The 23,458-nt window shown below is 41.2% G+C and overlaps 3 protein-coding genes across 7 annotated transcripts; all 3 read right to left on the bottom strand.

The window, feature by feature from the left end:
- Positions 1-256: 256 nt before the first annotated feature.
- LOC109075982 (normal mucosa of esophagus-specific gene 1 protein-like) lies at positions 257-1,488 on the bottom strand. Its single transcript, XM_042775672.1, has 5 exons — positions 1,446-1,488; positions 1,232-1,309; positions 1,053-1,141; positions 737-797; positions 257-488 (listed from the first exon to the last, which is right to left on the bottom strand). Exons 2-5 carry the CDS (start codon positions 1,271-1,273, stop codon positions 420-422), a joined length of 261 nt encoding a protein of 86 aa, XP_042631606.1. The 5' UTR covers positions 1,274-1,309; positions 1,446-1,488; the 3' UTR covers positions 257-419.
- A 2,123-nt stretch (positions 1,489-3,611) lies between these two features.
- LOC122148618 (normal mucosa of esophagus-specific gene 1 protein-like) lies at positions 3,612-15,784 on the bottom strand. Of its 4 annotated transcripts, XM_042775677.1 has the most exons (7): positions 15,704-15,784; positions 15,493-15,568; positions 15,314-15,402; positions 14,999-15,059; positions 5,435-5,569; positions 4,120-4,245; positions 3,612-4,040 (listed from the first exon to the last, which is right to left on the bottom strand). In XM_042775677.1, the coding sequence occupies exons 2-7, from the start codon at positions 15,532-15,534 to the stop codon at positions 3,900-3,902; spliced, it is 594 nt and encodes a 197-aa protein (XP_042631611.1). In that variant the 5' UTR covers positions 15,535-15,568; positions 15,704-15,784; the 3' UTR covers positions 3,612-3,899. The 4 variants fall into 4 exon arrangements, with proteins under 4 accessions (XP_042631611.1, XP_042631610.1, XP_042631613.1 ...); XM_042775676.1 differs by lacking the exon at positions 15,704-15,784 and having other exon boundaries at positions 15,493-15,690; XM_042775679.1 differs by lacking the exons at positions 3,612-4,040; positions 4,120-4,245; positions 5,435-5,569 and adding an exon at positions 14,513-14,748 and having other exon boundaries at positions 15,704-15,780.
- A 361-nt stretch (positions 15,785-16,145) lies between these two features.
- Positions 16,146-22,803, bottom strand: spata5l1 (spermatogenesis associated 5-like 1). 2 transcript variants are annotated; one of them, XM_042775674.1, is made up of 9 exons: positions 22,667-22,803; positions 21,199-22,269; positions 20,323-20,505; positions 20,097-20,255; positions 19,817-20,026; positions 19,495-19,725; positions 17,970-18,104; positions 16,653-16,778; positions 16,146-16,574 (listed from the first exon to the last, which is right to left on the bottom strand). In XM_042775674.1, exons 2-9 carry the CDS (start codon positions 22,258-22,260, stop codon positions 16,434-16,436), a joined length of 2,247 nt encoding a protein of 748 aa, XP_042631608.1. In that variant the 5' UTR covers positions 22,261-22,269; positions 22,667-22,803; the 3' UTR covers positions 16,146-16,433. The 2 variants fall into 2 exon arrangements, with proteins under 2 accessions (XP_042631608.1, XP_042631609.1); XM_042775675.1 differs by lacking the exon at positions 22,667-22,803 and adding an exon at positions 22,582-22,666.
- Between the last annotated feature and the right edge of the window lie 655 nt (positions 22,804-23,458).

Raw genomic sequence — 23,458 nt, forward strand, 5'->3', positions numbered from 1 at the left:
ACGAATGGAACAAACAGCAGAAGCAGGAAGTGCAGAGAAAGTTTGAGACCTCGGCAGCACTTCCTCTTTAATCAGATTACGCATAATGACTCGATGAACTGTCAGCAGCCTTGATTTATTCTCTTGTTGTTCTGAAGGACACGAGCGTCAGCGGGACACATTAATGCCTCATCCAGAACCTCTTTGGGTGAATTCATCTGCAAAGAGAACGTGTCCAACAGGACTTAAACCTTCATAAAGGAAGGACAGATGAATATTTAATTCACATCATTCATTTATTCATGTTTTGAGTCCAGTACACAGGTGGCTTTCACAGTTAAAGGCCTATTGTGCGAAGCTCGTTTCCAGCGCATACAAACAGAGTTCAGAGAACAACCAAATCCTGATTAAATTAGTATGAGGATTCAGACGAGAGGAGATCACTTGGTCAGTTTCTTCACCAGCTCCAGCTCCTCCACTGGTTTCCACTGCTGGTTAATGGTTATGAGCTGAACAGAGACACAAACAACCTGTTAACCTGAATGTTTCTACGGTGTCCAGATGAAATTCACCGCTCGTGTTCCTCCTCAAAGCATCTCTCCGTCTCTCAGAGATCATCTACATCACTCTCTCCTCATCTGATATCATTGCGGTTTACAGTCTACATGTATGCAGTTGTCAGATGAAGCCCAGAACAATGATTAAACAGACATGTGAGTGCTGGTTAACATCACCAGAACCAGACTGCGGTTCTTACCTTCTGCGGCGTTGATGGATCTAATGTCTCCCATGGCTCTGGATTTCTAGTCTTGTTTAAACTATAAAAGTCAACAAGATTGATCACTGCACAGTTTTTATAGTTTTATACATTAAATATTAACTTTTTAAATTACGTATCGGACTTTGCTCAGGCAGTTTCATTTTCTGTTAATCTTAAAACTTTCGTTTACTTTTCTCATTGTGAAGCCCATATCAAGTCCAGAATAATAAAGAATACAGGAACGAGATTCATAACATCAATGCTTATTATTAACCCCATAAACAACATTATTAACCCCGTAATAGTCTCTCACATGACATCTGGTTTGGTCAGTAAGAAGTAAATGGAGGCTGCTGTTGCTCCAAGTGCAGCACATCCAACAATCCCAATCAGAGGAATCAGCTGGAAAAACAAATAAGGAATAAAAACTGAAGCAGAGGTAGTGTTATAATAATCCAGAGCAGGCTGAGGCTGATGAGGAGTCTTCCTCACCTCCTTCCTCTTCTTGAGCAGCTGTAGAAATCCTCCATGCATCTTTCACCTGCTACTGCGAGGTTTTCCTAAAAAAAACTGAATTCAGAACGATTCCATTCAGAAAGTTCGCATGAGACGCGAGTGAGAGTTTTAATCAGTCACAGAGGAGCAAATAAACAACAAACATTGTTAAATGAGTCCTGATGAGGAGAGAAGAGGAGAGGAGACCGACCTGATGAAGTGCGCTGTAGATGCAGAGTCATTCTGACTGTGCTTCTCTTATATTGGAACACACACACACACACACACACACACACACACTCACGCGCGCGCTTCATCTTCAAACTGAAACTATGAATTCAGCGCCCTCTGCTGGACACTAAATACGTCACACTATACAGGTGCTGGTCATATTAGAATATCATCAAAAAGTTGATTTATTTCATTAATTCCATTCAGAAAGTGAAACTTGTATATTATTTTCATTCATTACACACAGACTGATATATTTCAAATGTTTATTTCTTTTAATTTTGATGATTATAACTGACAACTAAGAAAAAAATCCCAAATTCAGTGTCTCAGAAAATTAGAATATAACTTAAGACCAATACAAAGAAAGGATTTTTAGAAATCTTGGCCAACTAAAAAGTATGAGCATGTACAGCACTCAATACTTAGTTGGGGCTCCTTTTGCCTGAATTACTGCAGGGTTAGGGTTAGGGTTCAGTCTGTGGCACTGCTCAGGTGTTATGAGAGCCCAGGTTGCTGCATCTGCATCTCCATAAAGTTGTTCAGCAGCAGGAAGCATGAAGTGCTCTAAAACTTCCTGGTATACGGCTGTGTTGACCTTGGACCTCAGAAAACACAGTGGACCAACACCAGCAGATGACATGGCACCCCAAACCATCACTGACTGTGGAAACTTTACACTGGACCTCAAGCAACGTGGATTGTGTGCCTCTCCTCTCTTCTTCCAGACTCTGGGACCCTGATATCCAAAGGAAATGCAAAATGTACTTTCATCAGAGAACATAACTTTGGACCACTCAGCAGCAGTCCAGTCCTTTTTGAAGCGAGACGCTTCTGACGCTGTCTGATGTTCAAGAGTGGCTAGACACAAGGAATGCTCAGCTGAAACCCATGTCTTGCATACGTCTGTGTGTAGTGGTTCTTGAAGCACTGACTCCAGCTGCAGTCCACTCTTTGTGAATCTCCCCCACATTTTTGAATAGGTTTTGTTTCACAATCCTCTCCAGGGTGCGGTTATCTCTATTGCTTGTACACTTTTTTCTACCACATCTTTTCCTTCCCTTCGCCTCTCTATTAATGTGCTTGGACACAGAGCTCTATGAACAGCCAGCCTCTTTTGCAATGACCTTTTGTGTCTTGCCCTCCTTGTGCAAGGTGTCAATGGTCGTCTTTTGGACAACTGTCAAGTCAGCAGTCTTCCCCATGATTGTGTAGCCTACAGAACTAGACTGAGAGACCATTTAAAGGCTTTGCAGGTGTTTTAAGTTAATTAGCTGATTAGAGTGTGGCACCAGGTGTCTTCAATATCGAACCTTTTCACAATATTCTAATTTTCTGAGATACTGAATTTGGGATTTTCCTTAGTTGTCAGTTATAATCATCAAAATTAAAAGAAATAAACATTTGAAATATATCAGTCTGTGTGTAATGAATGAATATAATATAAAGTTTCACTTTTTGAATAGAATTAGTGAAATAAATCAACTTTTTGCTGATATTCTAATTATATGACCAGCACCTGTAGATTCTCATAGTGACTGGTCTATATTTACTGGTAATGTTATAAACTTCTCATACCGGTAGACTGCCAGAACGAATTGACTGGTATTTTTGAAAAGGTTCACACATGATCTGGTAATTTACAGTAAAAACTGTGTATGTAAATGGACTAATGTTTCTGATATTTACTCGCGGAGGTCGTCACGAGTCACAACAGTGTTTCTACTCTAGGTCCAAGACCCAAAATAAAGTGACAGCTGTTGTGATGTTAACAATGTTTTTATTCTTCAAAAGACTGAGACTATATCATGATGCTGTTTTTTTTATGCTTGTTAAAAAATATGTTACGCAGTTAGGACTTACAATTAGTCGCTGTCTGGTGGAAATAGGTCCAAAAATATGCCCCCCCCCAACACTAAATAATTCAGTAACACTGTTGTCAGAGTTAATATTGTGGCTTATATATGGTCATGCACTATATCAGGTGTTATATCTCTATATGGCTCTGAGTGTTTCTAAAGCATGCAATGAAAATGATGTCCCTGTCCTGACCCCAACCCCTAACTTTACAGAGAACAGACCTTTATTTTTGTGCTTCACTCTTTAATTTATGAAGAATGTGAGAAACAGGACATTTGTACACAAATTATAAACATGATATATTTATTGTATATAAATATATTTTTAAGGACTAGTTCACTCCAAAATAAAAGTTCCCTGATAATTAACTCTCCCTAAAGTCATCCAAGATGTTCATGTCTGTCTTTCTTCGAATTAAATTTGAACTTCAGCTTGTTGGTCCTCATTGAAGTCAAATATATGGAGAAAAAACTTGGAAGGTTTTCCTCAAAAACCTTAATTCGTTTTCGACTGAAGGAAAAAAGACGTCTCGGGTGATACGAGGGGTTAAATTTTAACTCTGGGGTGAACTACTTCAGCTTTGAAAGAGTTGAAAGTGTTGCTGAAGCTGCTCGGGACTCAGTGATGGACTCAGACTCCGGAGCGCCTTCAGAAAGTACTTCTGTGTCACGCAGGAAACCTCGAGTCCGTCCTCACGCAGGGCCAGAAGAGCCGCCTGAGACACACAGAAGAGTCCAGCTCAGCAGGACAGAAGGAACGAAAGGATGCCGTGAGGTGTGTGTGTGGGCTTTTACCTCTCTGCACAGGTTTTGTAGATCAGCTCCAGAGAAGAGCTCAGTTTGCGCGGCCAGATCCTGCAGACACACGTCCGGATGCAGCGGGACGCTTTCAGTGCAGACGCGCAGCACGGCCACACGAGCCTGTTCATGACATCAAAACTCACTTTTATTCTCTTAATGCATGACACTCGTCATCCTTGCATTAATTTTAATCACTTCTCACAATCAACAACTGACAGATAAAGTGAGGTCCCTGCCCTACATTTCTCTCCTGCTCGATGGCGCTGCACTCAGATACAGTACAGGTCAGAAGTTTGGAAACATTACTATTTTTAATGTTTTTGAAAGAAGTCTCTTCTGCTCATCAAGCCTGCATTTATTTGATCAAAAATACAGAAAAAAAATGTAATATTGTGATATATTATTACAACTTAAAATAATGTTTTTTTAATTTATTATACTTTAAATTATCATTTATTTCTGTGATGCAAAGCCGAATTTTTAGGATCATTATCACATGATCCTTAAGAAATCATTCTAATATGATGATTCATTATCAAAGTTGGAAACAGTTCTGCTGCTTAATATTTTTTCAGAACATGTGATACTTTTTTAGGATACTTTGATGAATAAAAAGTAAAAAAAAAATAAAAAAAGCTATGTTTTTAAAATATAAATATTTTGTAATAACAATATACACTACTGGTCAGTAATTTGGGGTCAGTAATTTTTTTTTGTTTCTTTCTTTTTTTTTTAAATAAAATCAATACTTTTATTGAGCAAGGATGTGTTAAATTGATAAAAAGTGATAGTAAAGAAAATATATTATTAAAATATATATTATTAGAATTTTTTTTTTTATTTTGAATAAATGCAGTTCTTTTTAACCTTTTATTCATCAAATATATTAGACAGCAGAACTGTTTCCAACACTCATAATAAATCAGAATATTAGAATGATTTCTAAATGATCATGTGATAGACTGGATGTTACATGTGACACTGAAGGCTGGAGTAATGATGCTGAAAACTCAGCTTTGCATCACAGGAATAAATTTGTTTTTTTTTAAGTATATTCAAATAGAAAACTATTATTTTAAGTTGTAATAATATATCACAATATTACTGTTTTTTCTGTATTTTTGATCAAATAAATGCAGGCTTGATGAGCAGAAGAGACTTCTTTCAAAAACATTAAAAATAGTAATGTTTCCAAACTTTTGACCTGTACTGTACGTCACAATACAGTAGCTTCACGCTGATCTTAAATCAGTGAAATGGGTGTGGCTTACAGAAGGCCGACAGAGTGGGCGGAGTCAGATCTGCTCACCTCAAGATCTGGAGGTGGAACGTATACGATCTGATCGAGTCGGCCGGGTCTGAGCAGAGCGCTGTCCAGGACCTCGGGTCTATTAGTGGCAGCCACGATCAAAACATCCTTGTTACACACTTCCTGCAGCTCCATCTGAAATATAAGTCACATACAGACAGTGTTAAAAACAACAAAGTCATTTCAGAACATGCTCAGGTCTTAATCCACTATCTGCCAAATGCATAAAAATGTAGAAAGAAAAAAAAAACATACTACTTTAATCATTCTGGTGACTGTAATGCATCCTGATGTGCAGTCCTGTACAAACACTTATTTTCTTTAAAATAAAGATTTTATACGTCGCTCTTTTGTAAGTTGCTTTTATTTAAAATGCTAAATGTATAACTGTACAGTCGTGGCCAAAAGTTTTGAGAATTACATAAATATTGGAAATTGGAAAAGTTGCTGCTTAAGTTTTTATAATAGCAATTTGCATATACTCCAGAATGTTATGAAGAGTGATCAGATGAATTGCATAGTCCTTCTTTGCCATGAAAATTAACTTAATCCCAAAAAAAAAAAAAACCTTTCCACTGCATTTCATTGCTGTCATTAAAGGCCCTGCTGAGATCATTTCAGTAATCCTCTTGTTAACTCAGGTGAGAATGTTGACGAGCACAAGGCTGGAGATCATTATGTCAGGCTGATGGGGTTAGAATGGCAGACTTGACATGTTAAAAGGAGGGTGATGCTTGAAATCATTGTTCTTCCATTGTTAACCATGGTGACCTGCAAAGAAACGCGTGCAGCCATCATTGCGTTGCATAAAAATGGCTTCACAGGCAAGGATATTGTGGCTACTAAGATTGCACCTAAATCAACAATTTATAGGTTCATCAAGAACTTCAAGGAAAGACTTCCGGCTTAACGATCTATGGAGTAGGACGCAACTTTCGGAGCTCCTGCACTTAGCGTTAAATTACGTTCATTGGCACATTTTCGCGTTATTTTTCTTGGTGTGTGCTCTATCTAACACTTCTTCTTTAACTATTGCTGAGTAAAATGCCTGCTAAACCCAAATCTGGCAATGCTCCATCTGCTGCGCTTCAGCGGCCTGCTGCGCACGCTTCATCCCCGCCTGGTAGTGATTCCTCCTCCCCTTGCGACAGTGCTGTAATGCCCGCTGCCCCACCCGATTTCAAGGAGGAGCTGCTCTCATCACTTCGTATAGACATGGCGGCTATTTTCAAAACCGAGCTCCAGGCTGCCCTAAGCGAACATTTTACGTCTATCAAGACGGAGCTGCAGTCAGTTAAATCCGAATTGTCTGGTTCTATAACAAACATCCAGGTTAAAGTGAGCGCCCTGGAGAGCACAGTAGTTGAAATGGAAACTTCACTCTCCACCTACAGTGATGACATTGCTTCGCTTCAGTCTAAAGTGGGAACTTCTGTCTGCCGAGCTGCTAAGAGTGGACAACAAATGTGAAGATCTCGAGGCCAGATCGCGTCGCAATAATATTAGGATCATAGGTGTGCCCGAAGACTCAACCAGCTCTTCCACGATGTCGGCTGTCTCTATTCTGCTCAAAGAGGCCTTTCAGCTGGATAAAGAGCCCATTTTGGATCGCGATCACCGCCGCAGCCTGCAGGCCAAGCCCAAAACCCGGGGAACGCCCACGTCCCATAATCGCCCCGGCTTCATTATCATACAGACTGTGTGGACATTTTGCGGCGAGCTAGAGCCCAACAAAGAATAAAGGTCGGTGATATGGCTATACATATCTTCCCTGACCATACCGCGAAGACTGCCCGTGCCCGTGCTGCCTTCAATGACATTCGCCGCCAGCTCCGTGAGATAACGTTGCCTGGGTTACGGTATGGCCTTCTTTACCCGGCTCGCCTCCGTATTTCATACGACGGTACCGAGAGAGTGTTCGAATCACCGGAGGACGCCAGAGCATACATTAAGACATTAACCAAGTAAGAGATCTGGTTTCTTCTCAGGCAGTTTTACCATCGTGGAAGTGGTATGGACTATTACGATCTTTTTACTTAACACACTAAGTGCTTTTTTACAGCTGATGTTCATCACGTGTGCCGTGTTCTTTATTGTTGTAAATTGCGGGAGCCCGTCTTAAGCTTAACTGTTTCCATTAGGCAAAAGGCGGTAATCCTGGGTTCTCCATCGTTTGGGGATGGGGTCGATGTAAGTGCTTTGGTGAGGGTGGGAGGGTTGTTGCTAATGTTCAGCCTGTTTGGCCATCCAGTTTATGTGTGTGTATGTGTGTGTGTGTGTTTGGCCCCCCCCCCCCCCCATTTTTTTTTTTTTTTTTTTTTCTCCTCTCTCTCTCTGGGGTGGTGTTCTTCATTCATCTACAGCTCTTAGTTAATAATCCATAAATGTCTACTAACACTGGCAATGCAGGACCCATCATTGGAGGTTCACATATTAGGTTTGTGAGTTGGAACATCAAGGGTTTGGGAAGCCCCATAAAAAGATCTAGGGTATTTACTCACTTGAAAAGGCTTAATGCGGACATAGTGTTTCTACAAGAAACCCACATGCGCACCTCAGACCAGGTCAGGCTAAAATGCCCGTGGGTCTCTGAGGTGTTTCACTCCAACTTTAACTCTAAAGCCAGAGGAGTTGCTATTTTAATTGGTAAATCAGTTCAATTTTCTACTTCTAAATTGATTTCTGACGAAAATGGCAGATATTTAATAATTTCAGGCACGCTGTCTCACATTCCTGTATTACTAGTCAATATCTATGCTCCAAATTTTGATAACCCAGATTTTATGAATAAGGTATTTGAACGTCTCCCTTCTCTGCATGATAACCTCCTCATCTTTGGAGGGGACATGAACTGTGTTATTGATCCTAGGTTAGACCGCTCCTCTCCCAAAAGCTTGACCCCATCATTAATGTCCAGTTCGCTCTCTGACTTCATGGCTAAAAATGGTTGCATTGATCCCTGGAGATTCTATAATACTACCACCAAGGAGTATTCTTTTTTTTCACATATGCATAAATCCTATTCTCGGATTGATTATTTTTTCATTGATGCTAAACTTATCTCCAAGGTGTCAACGATTAAATATCATCCCTATAGTTATCTCTGACCATGCCCCGCTCTCTTTGGATATTCAGCTCTCTCCGCAATCCCGATACTCCTCACCATGGAGGTTAAATACTCTGCTCTTATCAGATGATAAATTTAACTCTTTTATTGTATCTTCAATTGATGATTCTATCATGATCAATCAAAACAAGGCTGATCCTATTTCTTGTTCACTGCTATGGGAATCACTCAAAGCATACTTGCGTGGTCAAATAATTTCCTACTCTGCACATTTAAATAAAACTCGAATTGCTAAACTTCAAGAGCTTTCAACTAGATTGGACAAATTAGATCAACAGCTAGCCACTTGCCCCTCCCCTAACTTGCTCAAAGACCGTGTTGATTTGCAAACTGAATTTGACCTCGTCACGACTACTGAGGCAGAGCGCCTTCTTTTGCGCTCGCGTTTCACATATTATGAGCATGGCGATAAGGCAAGCCGGCTCCTAGCCCATCAGTTGCGTCGCCAGGCTGCCTCACGTATGATTCTTCAAATCAAGGATCCCTCAGGCACACTGCATACTGACCCTAATTCCATTAACTCTGTATTCTGCTCATTCTATTCTTCTCTATATAAGTCCGAGTCCTCTTCTGACTCTTCTGAGATGGGTGCTTTTTTAGATAGCCTCAACTTTCCTACTATTAGCCCACACGTTACCAAAGATCTTGATCTGCCGCTAACAGTTGATGAAATCAACACTGCTATTAACAACATGCAAAAATCTAAAGCTCCTGGCCCTGATGGATTCCCAGTGGAATTTTTTAAAAGATTTCAATCTAAATTGGCCCCGATTTTGCTTTCTGTATATAACGAATCTCTGCAGGTTGGCTCACTCCCTCTTACTTTAAGACAAGCCTCCATAAGTCTGCTGTTAAAGAAAGACAAGGATCCCGATCTTTGTGGTTCTTACAGACCCTTATCTCTACTAAACGTGGATGCAAAAATCCTTGCTAAGGCTCTGGCCAGCCGCTTGGAAAGATTACTTCCGGCCATGATTTCAGAAGAGCAAACTGGCTTTATAAAGGGCCGTCAGTTATTTTACAACGTTCGCACCCTTTTAAATATAATATACTCTAAAAATTCCACTATTACCCCTGAAGTGGTCATCTCAGTTGACGCTGAAAAGGCATTCGATAGGGTCGAATGGAACTTCCTGCTTGCCGTACTAAATAAATTTGGGGTTGGGTGATATATTCATTTCATGGATACGCCTTCTCTATACATCCCCAGAAGCTAGTATCTCCACTAATGGCATTCAATCTGCTTATTTTCCTTTATCTCGAGGCACCCGACAGGGTTGTCCACTATCTCCTTAACTCTTTGCGCTGGCCATAGAGCCTTTGTCTATCTATCTGAGATCCTCCTCCATTTTTTCTGGTATTTCACGTTTTGGAATGGAATTTAAACTTTCTCTTTACGCAGACGACTTGTTATTATATGTCTCCGACCCCGGCCGCTCTATACCAGTAATTTGTGTCTTTATTCATAAATTTGGTTCTTTTTCAGGTTACAAAGTTTAATATCTCCAAAAGCGAATGTTATCCTGTTAACGCTCTAGCCCTTCAACTGAGTCAGTCTGATATCCCCTTCAAATTGACCCCCTTAGGTTTTAAGTATTTAGGAGTTAATGTTACCAGAAAGCTAACCTCTCTTTTTTCTGCCAATTTCTCCCCTTTAATGTCTAAAATTAAGTCTGACTTTCAAAGATGGAGGAGCTTGCCATTATCGCTTATAGGTAGGATCAACACAGTTAAAATGAACATTCTTCCCAAGTTCTTGTTTTTATTCCAAAGTCTCCCTTTATTCCTATCTAAGCGCTTTTTCAAAACTATTGATAAGGATATATCTAGCTTTTTATGGTGTGGAAAGGCATCCAGAATAAGTAAATCAATTCTTCAGAGATGTAAACTTAACGCCGGACTCTCTCTCCCAAATATGCAATTATACTACTGGGCAACACATATTCATAAAATCTCATTTTGGTCCAAATCCCACACATCCCCCATGGTGCAAGTTAGAGATACATTCATGCTGCTCATCCTCTTTGCCTGCCTTGCTCACCTCCTCTATCCCTACCAACTTCTCTGGCTTTACAGATAACCCAGTGGTAATTTCCACTCTAAAAATCTGGTTCCAATTTAGAAGGTATCTTAACTCTACTTCTCCATCTATTTCTGCTCCTTTTTGCTAAAAAATCATTTGTTTCAACCTGCACTATCTGATCCCACATTTTCTACATGGTATGACAAAGGCCTGAAAACTTTTAAAGATTTTTATAGAGATGGTACTTTCCATAGCTTTGCAGATTTGTCTAGTGAATTTCAACTCCCGCCATCTCACCTCTTCCGCTATTTCCAAATCAGACACTGCGCCAAATCCTTGTTTCCAGCCTTTCCCTCATCTCCACCACTCCAATTGTGGGAAGAATTTCTCTCTCCGGACCCCCCTCTCAGAAGTCATTCATTTCAAAAATCTATAACAAACTCCTGAATCATGATACCTCATCCATCACTAAAGTTAAGGCTGCCTGGGAGGGTGAACTTGGGTTGGAGTTGCATGACACTTGGTGGGACGTTGCCCTCAACAAAATTCACTCTAGCTCAACCTGTGCCCGTCTTACTTTGATACAATTCAAAGTATTGTACAGGGTCCATTTCTCCAAGGCACGTTTGTCACAAATTTTTCCCACTGTCACCGACAGCTGTGATAAATGCCATACCTCTCCCTGCAATCTAACTCATATGTTTTATTCTTGCCCATTAGTTTTTTCTTTCTGGCGGAGGTACTTTGACATTATTTCTGAAATACTTGCGACGACTGTAACTATCTCTCCCCATATTGCCATATTCGGATGTCCAGAGGATTATGATAGATTTACATCAAAACAATTAGACATCTTATCTTTCACATCTTTATTGGCGAGACGACATCTCCTCCTCCACTGGAAATCTACAAAAGCCCCTTCCAGCGCTCAATGGCTAAGGGATGTTTTGTCTTTCTCTTTTTTCTGAAATTAGAAAAGATTAAATATTCTCTGAAAGGTGATTCCAACAAGTTTTACAGTATATGGCAGCCCTTTTTAAACTTTCTTTAAATCTCTTCCATCTTTATCCCCTGATTGATTGACCCCCCCCCCACTTCCCTCCCTCCCGTATTGTTGTTTTTCAGTTATTGTTTATTTTTTTTCTCATTTATTTGTATATGTATATATATAATATATTGTTTTTTTTTTTTTTCTGCTTTTGTGTATTTGCTAATTCCTGTATGCTTTCAACTTTGCACTTCATTGTGTACTCGTTTTTTATTTTATTTTTATTTATTTTATTTTTTTATGTATTGTACATTTTAAAAAAAAAAGAAAAAAACAGCGAAGAATGGCTTTATTCATCTCTAACCCATACCTAATTATTTTTCAATGTCCCATATTTCTCAATAAAAAAAATCAAAAAAAAAAAAAAAAGAACTTCAAGGAAAGAGGTTCAATTCTTGTAAAGAAGGCTTCAGGGCGTCCAAGAAAGTCCAGCAAGCGCCAAGGATCGTCTCCTAAAGAGGATTCAGCTGCGGGATCGGAGTGCCACCAGTGCAGAGCTTGCTCAGGAATGGCAGCAGGCAGGTGTGAGCGCATCTGCACGCACAGTGAGGCCAAGACTTTTGGAAGATGGCCTGGTGTCAAGAAGGGCAGCAAAGAAGCCACTTCTCTCCAAAAAAAACATCAGGGACAGATTGATCTTCTGCAGAAAGTATAGTGAATGGACTGCTGAGGACTGGGGCAAAGTCATTTTCTCCGATGAAGCCCCTTTCTGATTGTTTGGGGCATCTGGAAAAAGGTTTGTCCGGAGAAGAAAAGGTGAGCGCTACCATCAGTCCTGTGTCATGTCAACAGTAAAGCATCCTGACACCATTCATGTGTGGGGTTGCTTCTCATCCAAGGGAGTGGGCTCACTCACAATTCTACCCAAAAACACAGCCATGAATAAAAAATGGTACCAAAACACCCTCCAACAGCAACTTCTTCCAACAATCCAACAACAGTTTGGTGAAGAACAATGCATTTTCCAGCACGATGGACCGTGCCATAAGGCAAAAGTGATAACTAAGTGGCTCGGGGACCAGAATGTTGAAATTTTGGGTCCATGGTCTGGAAACTCCCCAGATCTTAATCCCATTGAGAACTTGTGGTCAATCCTCAAGAGGCGGGTGGACAAACAAAAACCCACTAATTCTGACAAACTCCAAGAAGTTATTATGAAAGAATGGGTTGCTATCAGTCAGGATTTGGCCCAGAAGTTGATTGAGAGCATGCCCAGTCGAATTGCAGAGGTCCTGAAAAAAGAAGAAGGGCCAACACTGCAAATACTGACTCTTTGCATAAATGTCATGTAATTGGTCGATAAAAGCCTTTGAAACGTATGAAGTGCTTGTAATTATATTTCAGTACATCACAGAAACAACTGAAACAAAGATCTAAAAGCAGTTTAGCAGCAAACTTTTTGAAAACTAATATTTATGTAATTCTCAAAACCTTTAGCCACGACTGTACACTGACTGCTGAAGCGCTTGAATAACTTGAAATAAAATCATTTTAAATGTCTGTATTTGGTTCTCATGTGTGTTTCGTCTGGGTTTGTTTCAGCAGGTTAGACTACATTCTGCTGGCAAATAAACATCTGTACGTTCTCTAACGGTGACATCATGAAGTTTGGGTGGAACTTACAAATGATGAGGGCCTTAGTGTGTGTGTGTGTGTGTGCGTGCGTGCGTGCGTGTGGGTGCACGCGCGTGTGTGAGAGAGAGTGTGTGTGTGTGTGCGTGTGAGAGAGTGTGTGTGTGAGAGAGAGAGTGTGTGTGTGTGTGTAAGTGTGTGTGAGAGAGTGAGTGAGTGTGTGTGTGTGTGAGAGAGAGAGTGTGTGTGTGTGTGTGAGAGTGTGTGCATGAGTGTGTGTTTGTGTGTGAGGGTGTGTGTGTGAGAGAGAGAGAATGTGAGTGTGTGTGTGTCTCTTGTGGATTATTGTGATGTTTTTATCAGCTGTTTGGACTCTCATTCTGACGGCACCCATTCACTGCAGAGCATCCATTGCTGAGACACTGATGCAGTGCTACATTTCTACAAATCTGATGAAGACACAAACTCATCCTGATCTCAGATGAACTGAGGATGAGCACATTTCAACTATTCCTCTAATAAACTAATCATTAATATCACATTTAAAATGTAGCTTGTTTTAATGTCTTCTTAAGATGAGTTACTAAGTTGAAGGGTGATGTTACGCAGCGCAAACTCTTTGTCTTGTACGTTCATCTTCATGCTACATTTACAGACGCGTGACGGCCGGTCGTTAGCTGTCAGTCTACAGTTGTTTAATTCTGCTTGTTGTTTCAGAGCTCTTTGTCAAACACTTCCTGATCACATGAGTACAAAACACTGAGTCACGCACGCACGCACACACACACACACACACACACACACACACACACACACACACAGGAGAAGACAGACAAGCCCTAAAATGTGAGAATGTGAATGTTCATGATGATGCAGTGGATTTTATAAGGGTGTGTTCATATTTCTAACACAATATGGGCTGCATTCATGACACACACCCATACACACACACGCACACACACACACACAGACACACAATCAGCCTGTCTGTGACTATCTGTGATCTGAATAAAACCAGCTTGTTCAGGTCAGAAATCAACGACTGTTTCTCAATCACGAATGGAACAAACAGCAGAAGCAGGAAGTGCAGAGAAGTTTGAGACCTCGGCAGCACTTCCTCTTTAAACAGATTACGCATAATGACTCGATGAACTGTCAGCAGCCTTGATTTATTCTCTTGTTGTTCTGAAGGACACGAGCGTCAGCGGGACACATTAATGCCTCATCCAGAACCTCTTTGGGTGAATTCATCTGCAAAGAGAACGTGTCCAACAGGACTTAAACCTTCATAAAGGAAGGACAGATGAATTTTTAATTCACATCATTCATTTATTCATGTTTTGAGTCCAGTACACAGGTGGCTTTCACAGTTAAAGGCCTATTGTGCGAAGCTCGTTTCCCAGCGCATACAAACAGAGTTCAGAGAACAACCAAAATCCTGATTAAATTAGTATGAGGATTCAGACGAGAGGAGATCACTTGGTCAGTTTCTTCACCAGCTCCAGCTCCTCCACTGGTTTCCACTGCTGGTTAATGGTTATGAGCTGAACAGAGACACAAACAACCTGTTAACCTGAATGTTTTCTACGGTGTCCCAGATGAAATTCACCGCTTGTGTTCCTCCTCAAAGCATCTCTCCGTCTCTCAGAGATCATCTACATCACTCTCTCCTCATCTGATATCATTGCGGTTTACAGTCTACATGTACGCAGTTGTCAGATTAAGCCCAGAACAATGATTAAACAGACATGTGAGTGCTGGTTAACATCACCAGAACCAGACTGCGGTTCTTACCTTCTGCGGCGTTGATGGATCTAATGTCTCCCATGGCTCTGGATTTCTAGTCTTGTTTAAACTATAAAAGTCAACAAGATTGATCACTGCACAGTTTTTATAGTTTTATACATTAAATATTAACTTTTTAAATTACGTATCGGACTTGCTCAGGCAGTTTCATTTTCTGTTAAACTTAAAACTTTCGTTTACTTTTCTCATTGTGAAGCCCATATCAAGTCCAGAATAATAAAGAATACAGGAACGAGATTCATAACATCAATGCTTATTATTAACCCCGTAAACAACATTATTAACCCCGTAATAGTCTCTCACATCACATCTGGTTTGGTCAGTAAGAAGTAAATGGAGGCTGCTGTTGCTCCAAGTGCAGCACATCCAACAATCCCAATCAGAGGAATCAGCTGGAAAAACAAATAAGGAATAAAAACTGAAGCAGAGGTAGTGTTATAATAATCCAGAGCAGGCTGAGGCTGATGAGGAGTCTTCCTCACCTCCTTCCTCTTCTTGAGCAGCTGTAGAAATCCTCCATGCATCTTTCACCTGCTACTGCGAGGTTTCCTAAAAAAACTGAATTCAGAACGATTCCATTCAGAAAGTTCGCATGAGACGCGAGTGAGAGTTAAATCAGTCACAGAGGAGCAAATAAACACCAAACATTGTTAAATGAGTCCTGATGAGGAGAGAAGAGGAGAGGAGACCGACCTGATGAAGTGCGCTGTAGATGCAGAGTCATTCTGACTTTGCTTCTCTTATATTGGAACACACACACACACACACACACGCGCGCGTTTCATCTTAAAACTGAAACTATGAATTCAGCGCCCTCTGCTGGACACTAAATACGTCACACTATACAGGTGTGAAGTCGCTGTCTGGTGGAAATAGGTCCAAAAATATGTCCCCCCCCCCAACACTAAATAATTCAGTAACACTGTTGTCAGAGTTAATATTGTGGCTTATATATGGTCATGCACTATATCAGGTGTTATATCTCTATATGGCTCTGAGTGTTTCTAAAGCATGCAATGAAAATGATGTCCCTTTCCTGACCCCAACCCCTAACTTTACAGAGAACAGACCTTTATTTTTGTGCTTCACTCTTTAATTTATGAAGAATGTGAGAAACAGGACATTTGTACACAAATTATAAACATGATATATTTATTGTATATAAATATATTTTTAAGGACTAGTTCACTCCAAAATAAAAGTTCCCTGATAATTAACTCTCCCTAAAGTCATCCAAGATGTTCATGTCTGTCTTTCTTCAAATTAAATTTGAACTTCAGCTTGTTGGTCCTCATTGAAGTCAAATATAGGGAGAAAAAACTTGGAAGGTTTTCCTCAAAAACCTTAATTCGTTTTCGACTGAAGGAAAAAAGACGTCTCGGGTGATACGAGGGGTTAAATTTTAACTCTGGGGTGAACTACTTCAGCTTTGAAAGAGTTGAAAGTGTTGCTGAAGCTGCTCGGGACTCAGTGATGGACTCAGACTCCGGAGCGCCTTCAGAAAGTACTTCTGTGTCACGCAGGAAACCTCGAGTCCGTCCTCACGCAGGGCCAGAAGAGCCGCCTGAGACACACAGAAGAGTCCAGCTCAGCAGGACAGAAGGAACGAACGGATGCCGTGAGGTGTGTGTGTGGGCTTTACCTCTCTGCACAGGTTTTGTAGATCAGCTCCAGAGAAGAGCTCAGTTTGCGCGGCCAGATCCTGCAGACACACGTCCGGATGCAGCGGGACGCTTTCAGTGCAGACGCGCAGCACGGCCACACGAGCCTGTTCATGACATCAAAACTCACTTTTATTCTCTTAATGCATGACACTCGTCATCCTTGCATTAATTTTAATCACTTCTCACAATCAACAACTGACAGATAAAGTGAGGTCCCTGCCCTACATTTCTCTCCTTCACTATATCAAAAAAACAAGATACAGTACAGGTCAAAAGTTTGGAAACATTACTATTTTTAATGTTTTTGAAAGAAGTTTCTTCTGCTCATCAAGCCTGCATTTATTTGATCAAAAATACAGAAAAAAACAGTAATATTGTGATATATTATTACAATTTAAAATAATTGTTTTTAAATTTATTATACTTTAAATTATCATTTATTTCTGTGATGCAAAGCTGAATTTTTAGGATCATTATCACATGATCCTTTAGAAATCATTCTAATATGATGATTCATTATCAAAGTTGGAAACAGTTCTGCTGCTTAATATTTTTTCAGAACATGTGATACTTTTTTAGGATACTTTCATGAATAAAAAGTAAAAAAAAAAAAAAAAAAAAGCTATGTTTTTAAAATATAAATATTTTGTAATAACAGTATACACTACTGGTCAGTAATTTGGGGTCAGTATTTTTTTTTTCTTTTTTTTTTTTTTAAATAAAATCAATACTTTTATTCAGCAAGGATGTGTTAAATTGATAAAAAGTGATAGTAAAGAAAATATATTATTAGAATATATATTATTAGAATTTTTTATTTTATTTTGAATAAATGCAGTTCTTTTTAACCTTTTATTCATCAAATATATTAGACAGCAGAACTGTTTCCAACACTCATAATAAATCAGAATATTAGAATGATTTCTAAATGATCATGTGATAGACTGGATGCTACATGTGACACTGAAGGCTGGAGTAATGATGCTGAAAATTCAGCTTTGCATCACAGGAATAATTTTTTATTTTTTTAAATTATTTTCAAATATAAAACTATTATTTTAAGTTTTAATAATAAATCACAATATTACATTTTTTTTTCTGTATTTTTGATCAAATAAATGCAGGCTTGATGAGCAGAAGAGACTTCTTTCAAAAACATTAAAAATAGTAATGTTTCCAAACCTTTTGACCTGTACTGTACGTCACAATACAGTAGCTTCACGCTGATCTTAAATCAGTGAAATGGGTGTGGCTTACAGAAGGAAGACGGAGTGGGCGGAGTCAGATCTGCTCACCTCAAGATCTGGAGGTGGAACGTATACGATCTGATCGAGTCGGCCGGGTCTGAGCAGAGCGCTGTCCAGGACCTCGGGTCTATTAGTGGCAGCCACGATCAAAACATCCTTGTTACACACTTCCTGCAGCTCCATCTGAAATATAAATCACACACAGACAGTGTTAAAAACAGCTCTGTCATTTCAGAACATGCTCAGGTCTTAATCCACTATCTGCCAAATGCATAAAAATGTAGAAAGAAAAAAAAAACATACTACTTTAATCATTCTGGTGACTGTAATGCATCCTGATGTGCAGTCCTGTACAAACACTTATTTTCTTTAAAATATAGATTTTATAGGTCGCTCTTTTGTAAGTTGCTTTTATTTAAAATGCTAAATGTATAACTGTATATACATATACAGTACAGGTGAAAAGTTTGGAAACATTACTATTTTTAATGTTTTTGAAAGAAGTCTCTTCTGCTCATCAAGCCTGCATTTATTTGATCAAAAATACATAAAAAACTGTAATATTGTGAAATATTATTACAACTTAAAATAATAGTTTTTTTCTATTTGAATATACTTTAAAAAAAATAATTTATTCCTGTGATGCAAAGCTGAATTTTCAGCATCATTACTCCAGCCTTCAGTGTCACATGTAACATCCAGTCTATCACATGATCATTTAGAAATCATTCTAATATTCTGATTTATTATGAGTGTTGGAAACAGTTCTGCTGTCTAATATATTTGATCAATAAAAGGTTAAAAAGAACTGCATTTATTCAAAATAAAAAATTTTTTTTCTAATAATATACATTTTCTTATCGCTTATCAATTTAACACATCCTTGCTGAATAAAAGTATTGATTTTATTTTAAAAAAAAGAAAGAAAAAAAAATTACTGACCCCAAATTACTGACCAGTAGTGTATATTGTTATATGTGTGTGTGCGTGTGTGTGTGTGTGTGTGTGTGTGTGTGTGTGTGTGTGTTCCAATATAAGAGAAGCACAGTCAGAATGACTCTGCATCTACAGCGCACTTCATCAGGTCGGTCTCCTCTCCTCTTCTCTCCTCATCAGGACTCATTTAACAATGTTTGGTGTTTATTTGCTCCTCTGTGACATAAAAAACTCACACACACCTCACACGAAAACTCTCAAAATAAAATCTCTCAAAACACATTTTTTAAAAAAAAAACATCTTTTTTTTTTTTTTTTTTTAACTTTTTATTCATCAAAGTATCCTAAAAAAGTATCACATGTTCTGAAAAAATATTAAGCAGCAGAACTGTTTCCAACTTTGATAATGAATCATCATATTAGAATGATTTCTAAAGGATCATGTGATAATGATCCTAAAAATTCAGCTTTGCATCACAGAAATAAATGATAATTTAAAGTATAATACATTTAAAAACAATTATTTTAAATTGTAATAATATATCACAATATTACATTTTTTTTCTGTATTTTTGATCAAATAAATGCAGGCTTGATGAGCAGAAGAGACTGAATGAAGAGACGCGGTGTCTCTGACCCGCTGTAGTCCGGTGTCCTCCTGCTGTCCTCCTTCTAACTCAGCCATCTTTCTCCCGCCGCTGCGTCTCTCCACCGTCCGGACGCCCACCCCGTCCAGCTCGGTCAGCAGAACCGACAGAACCTGCGCCTGCACGCTGTAAGAGGAACCGTCCGCCCGAGAGCCCACCATGCTGTCGATCTCATCCAGGAACACGATGGAGGGCGCGCACGCACGCGCTCGAGCGAACAACTGACACACGGAGAGACGGAGAGACGGAGAGATCACGCAGTCATCCAAAGCTTTAAATCCACAGAGGCACTGAAAGAGAGAGAAGTCAGACCTGCGCCAGCGTCTTCTCCGAGTCTCCCACATACGGAGAGAAGAGCTCGGCCCCGCTGAGGGAGAGGAAGCTGCAGTGTGATGAAGAGGCGGCTGCTTTCACCAGCGTGGTCTTAGCGCAGCCGGGCGGCCCGTACAGCAGCACTCCTCTGGGCCGAGACACACCCAGCCGCACGAACGCCTCTGGAAACCTCATGGGCCACTCGATACTCTGAACACAGACGTCAGTCGTTACGTTATCACACAGCAGCAGGTGTGCCAGAACTGAGTAACTCTAATACCTGTCTGAGTTTGAGTTTGACGTCCTCCAGTCCTCCGATCTGCTCCCAGCTGACGGGTTTGAAGTCCGTGGCTCCTACGCTGCTCCTCAAACACGACGGCTGCACGATCCGCAGCGCCTGCATGAAGTGCTGCATGGACACCGGCTCACTCGCTCCTGCCTGAACAACACAACCACGTCTGAGCGAGAGCGGAGACCAGAGACGTCTGCCACCTCGGTGACCGTACCTGCGCCTGCCGCATGGCCTGCAGCGCTGCTTCTCTGCCGAGCGCGCTCAGATCCGCCCCGACATAGCCACAGCTCATTTCAGCAACAGCCTTGAGATCCACGTCAGGGCGGAGCGGCATCTCTCCGCACACACACTTCAGGATCCTGAGCCTCTGCAGCAGCGAGGGCACGCCGACGATCACCTGCAGGACACACGAGATCCTTTAAACACGGCAAGAGACGGAGAGTCACACACACTCACCCTCGAGTCGTTCCAAGCCTGTACGAGTTTTACATCTTCTGCCGAACACAAAAGAAGATATTTCGAAGAATGTTGGGAAGCAAAGAGCTGCCGGTAGCCTCGACTTCCATAGCTTTGAAAAGAATACTACGGGGACCAGCAGCTGTTCTTCTGTGTTCAGCAGAATGAAGAAACTCGTACAGTGAACTGTCATTCCTGAGTGAACTATCCCTTCAAGAACAACACAAGACATCTTCAGGGTTTTGATAGATTCAGTGCATCCGAATCAATCTAAATGAAACCACTTTAGAGCTTTTGCAAACCCGTTTGATTCGTTCGTTCAAAGAGTGATTCATTTGCAATTTTGGAATCACTTTTTTTTATTCTTAACACCCGTGATGAGACTGCAGAAATATTATCAGAGAAAATTACCGTCGGGTCAGTGTTTATGCAGCTGTGTTATGTGTGCCAGGCCTAACTTGTGTGTAACTGTAGACTAAACACGTAATATGCATGCACATGATTTTCATAAATCTGTGTTTTTGTAGTTTACACGGAAATGATACCTGCACTGTTTCAATTTCAGGCTCCCGAAAAGCCAGTGAAATTAATATGTAATGAATGGAGTTCAGCAGTGTGCGGTGTCCTGAATCACCTCTCTGTCGAACCTCCCGGGTCTCCTGAGCGCTGGGTCCAGAGCATCGGGTCGGTTCGTGGCTCCGGTGATGACGAAGCCCTCGTGACTGCCGATGGCGTCCATTAGCGTCAGCAGCTGCGCGACGAGGCGGTTCTCCGGTGCGCCGCTGTTTCCGGTGCGCCTCGGACACAGAGAGTCGATCTCGTCGATGAGCAGCACGCACGGACCCTCCTCCGCCGCCTCCCGCGCCTGATCAAACACCCGCCGCAGGTTCTCCTCGCTCTCTCCGGGGCGAGAGCCCGTGACCTCCGGCCCGTTCACAGTCACTAGCGTGGCCCCGATGTCTTTCGCCACGCGGCGCACCAGCAGGGTCTTCCCGACGCCGGGCGGCCCGATCAGAAGCAGTCCTCGTGGGCACGACACTCCCAGCTGCCGCAGAGCTCCGGGGTAAAGCAGAGGTAAAGTGATTATTTCTCTCAGCGAGGTGTAAACGTCCTCTAGACCGCCCAGCGACGCCACAGAGACCTCCTGACGCCTCTCCAGGTGTTTAACGGTCTGCAGCGCGCCGACCTCCACACGGGTTCTAGCCGTAACCAGACCAGCTTTCTGTGAGCCAGAGTTCACCTGCTCGACCAGCACAAACATGAGCTCTGTTTTCACACCGGACAGATCCAGAAGATGACCCTGGTGCACGTACAGACCCTCCAGCAGCTCCCGGACGCCCCGCTCGGAGACCGTCCGCTTGTGTTCCGCTCTCTGCACGAACACCTTCACGCTGACGCTGGAGAGTCTGGGGCAGGTCAGGCGTGTGATGTGCGCCGGTCTGACCGTGAGTCCGGTGAGTGTCTGTGCGGTGAGGTCCGGCGTCGCACACTGGGTGCTGATCTGCAGGAATCCCTCGGCGAGGTCGTGCCGGGGCCATGTGGTGCACAGACAGACCCCCCGCTGGACCCGGATCAGCACCGGAGCGCCCAGCCTCAGGCCCAACCTGGACATCAGAGCCGGACCCATCCGACAGCGCTGCGTGTCCGAGTCCACGGCGTCCGGCGGGAGAACCCTCAGACCCTCCGCGTGCATCATCTCAGAACCCTACAGAGAAACACCGGACACACAGCTGCATCAAACACACAACAAGAGCAGGAGCTCACACTGAGAACAATGATATGCACAGGGGTTTAGGTTTTGTTTACCGTACATAAAAAAATTATATTTATCACAGATTATCATAAATCATGACCTGTGCATAAGTACAAAAATAACAATAACTAAGACACTTATAATGCATGTGGTTTCACTGATGCAGTATTATCACATATGTGTTATCGCATCAAAAATAAGAATGAAAAATAGCTACAAATAAGTTTTGCATCAGTAACTGAACACATAAAGTGCTGAATGAACCTGAGTGTGAGAGAGACACACTGAGATGAACTATAAAACTCTAATATCATCATTCATATCAAACAGTAACGGTGTTGTTTCTTACCCAGGCTCGAGCTATTAGCTGAACACTGCGCTCACATCACTGTGATGAACACACAGCACGTGTCCTCTCAGTCTCCGTCACTGCAGCGCCACACAGCGAAGCGCTCACAGCGACACCTGCTGGACTGGAGAAGGTGCGCATGCGTATGTGTGACACAACACTGTAACATTTATTTTAATTATGGTAATAAAAATGCTAACAAGATACGAATTAAAGATTAAATAGATATACGTAAACATGAATAGAATAAAATAAACATACAAACAACAATACATTCATGAACTAATAAAGGAAGAGTTAAGCCAGAAAGAGATTATCTCCCTCAATAAAAGGAAAACTTTTCATGCAAAAGTCTGTTTTAAAGTCTATTCAAAATAATGTTGTGGTTGATTCAGTAGCACTAATAGAGAAATACAACCATGATCAGATGATAAGAGCAGGTCATTTGAAGCTGATGATACTATGATATCTCGTCTGAATCAGGAGAGAAATCTGCACAGATCAAGCAGCGTTTAAACAAATATGTGTCTGGATTCTGATGTGAGAGACAACAGCAGATGCAGTTTTTCACTGCAGGAAGTGTTATTATGGATTATAGACTCTATGTATTTGAGTTAAAAACGTCTTAATGCTAGATGTGTTTCATCTTTTGTCTTCTCCAGATGTTCACTGATGGACTGGAGTGCTGTGGATTATTGTGAGGTTTTTTTTATCAGCTGTTTGGACTCTCATTCTGACGGCACCCATTCACTGCAGAGCATCCATTGCTGAGACACTGATGCAGTGCTACAT

The sequence above is a fragment of the Cyprinus carpio genome, chromosome A18 (genome assembly GCF_018340385.1).
Source record: "Cyprinus carpio isolate SPL01 chromosome A18, ASM1834038v1, whole genome shotgun sequence".
NCBI classification, from domain to species: domain Eukaryota; kingdom Metazoa; phylum Chordata; class Actinopteri; order Cypriniformes; family Cyprinidae; genus Cyprinus; species Cyprinus carpio.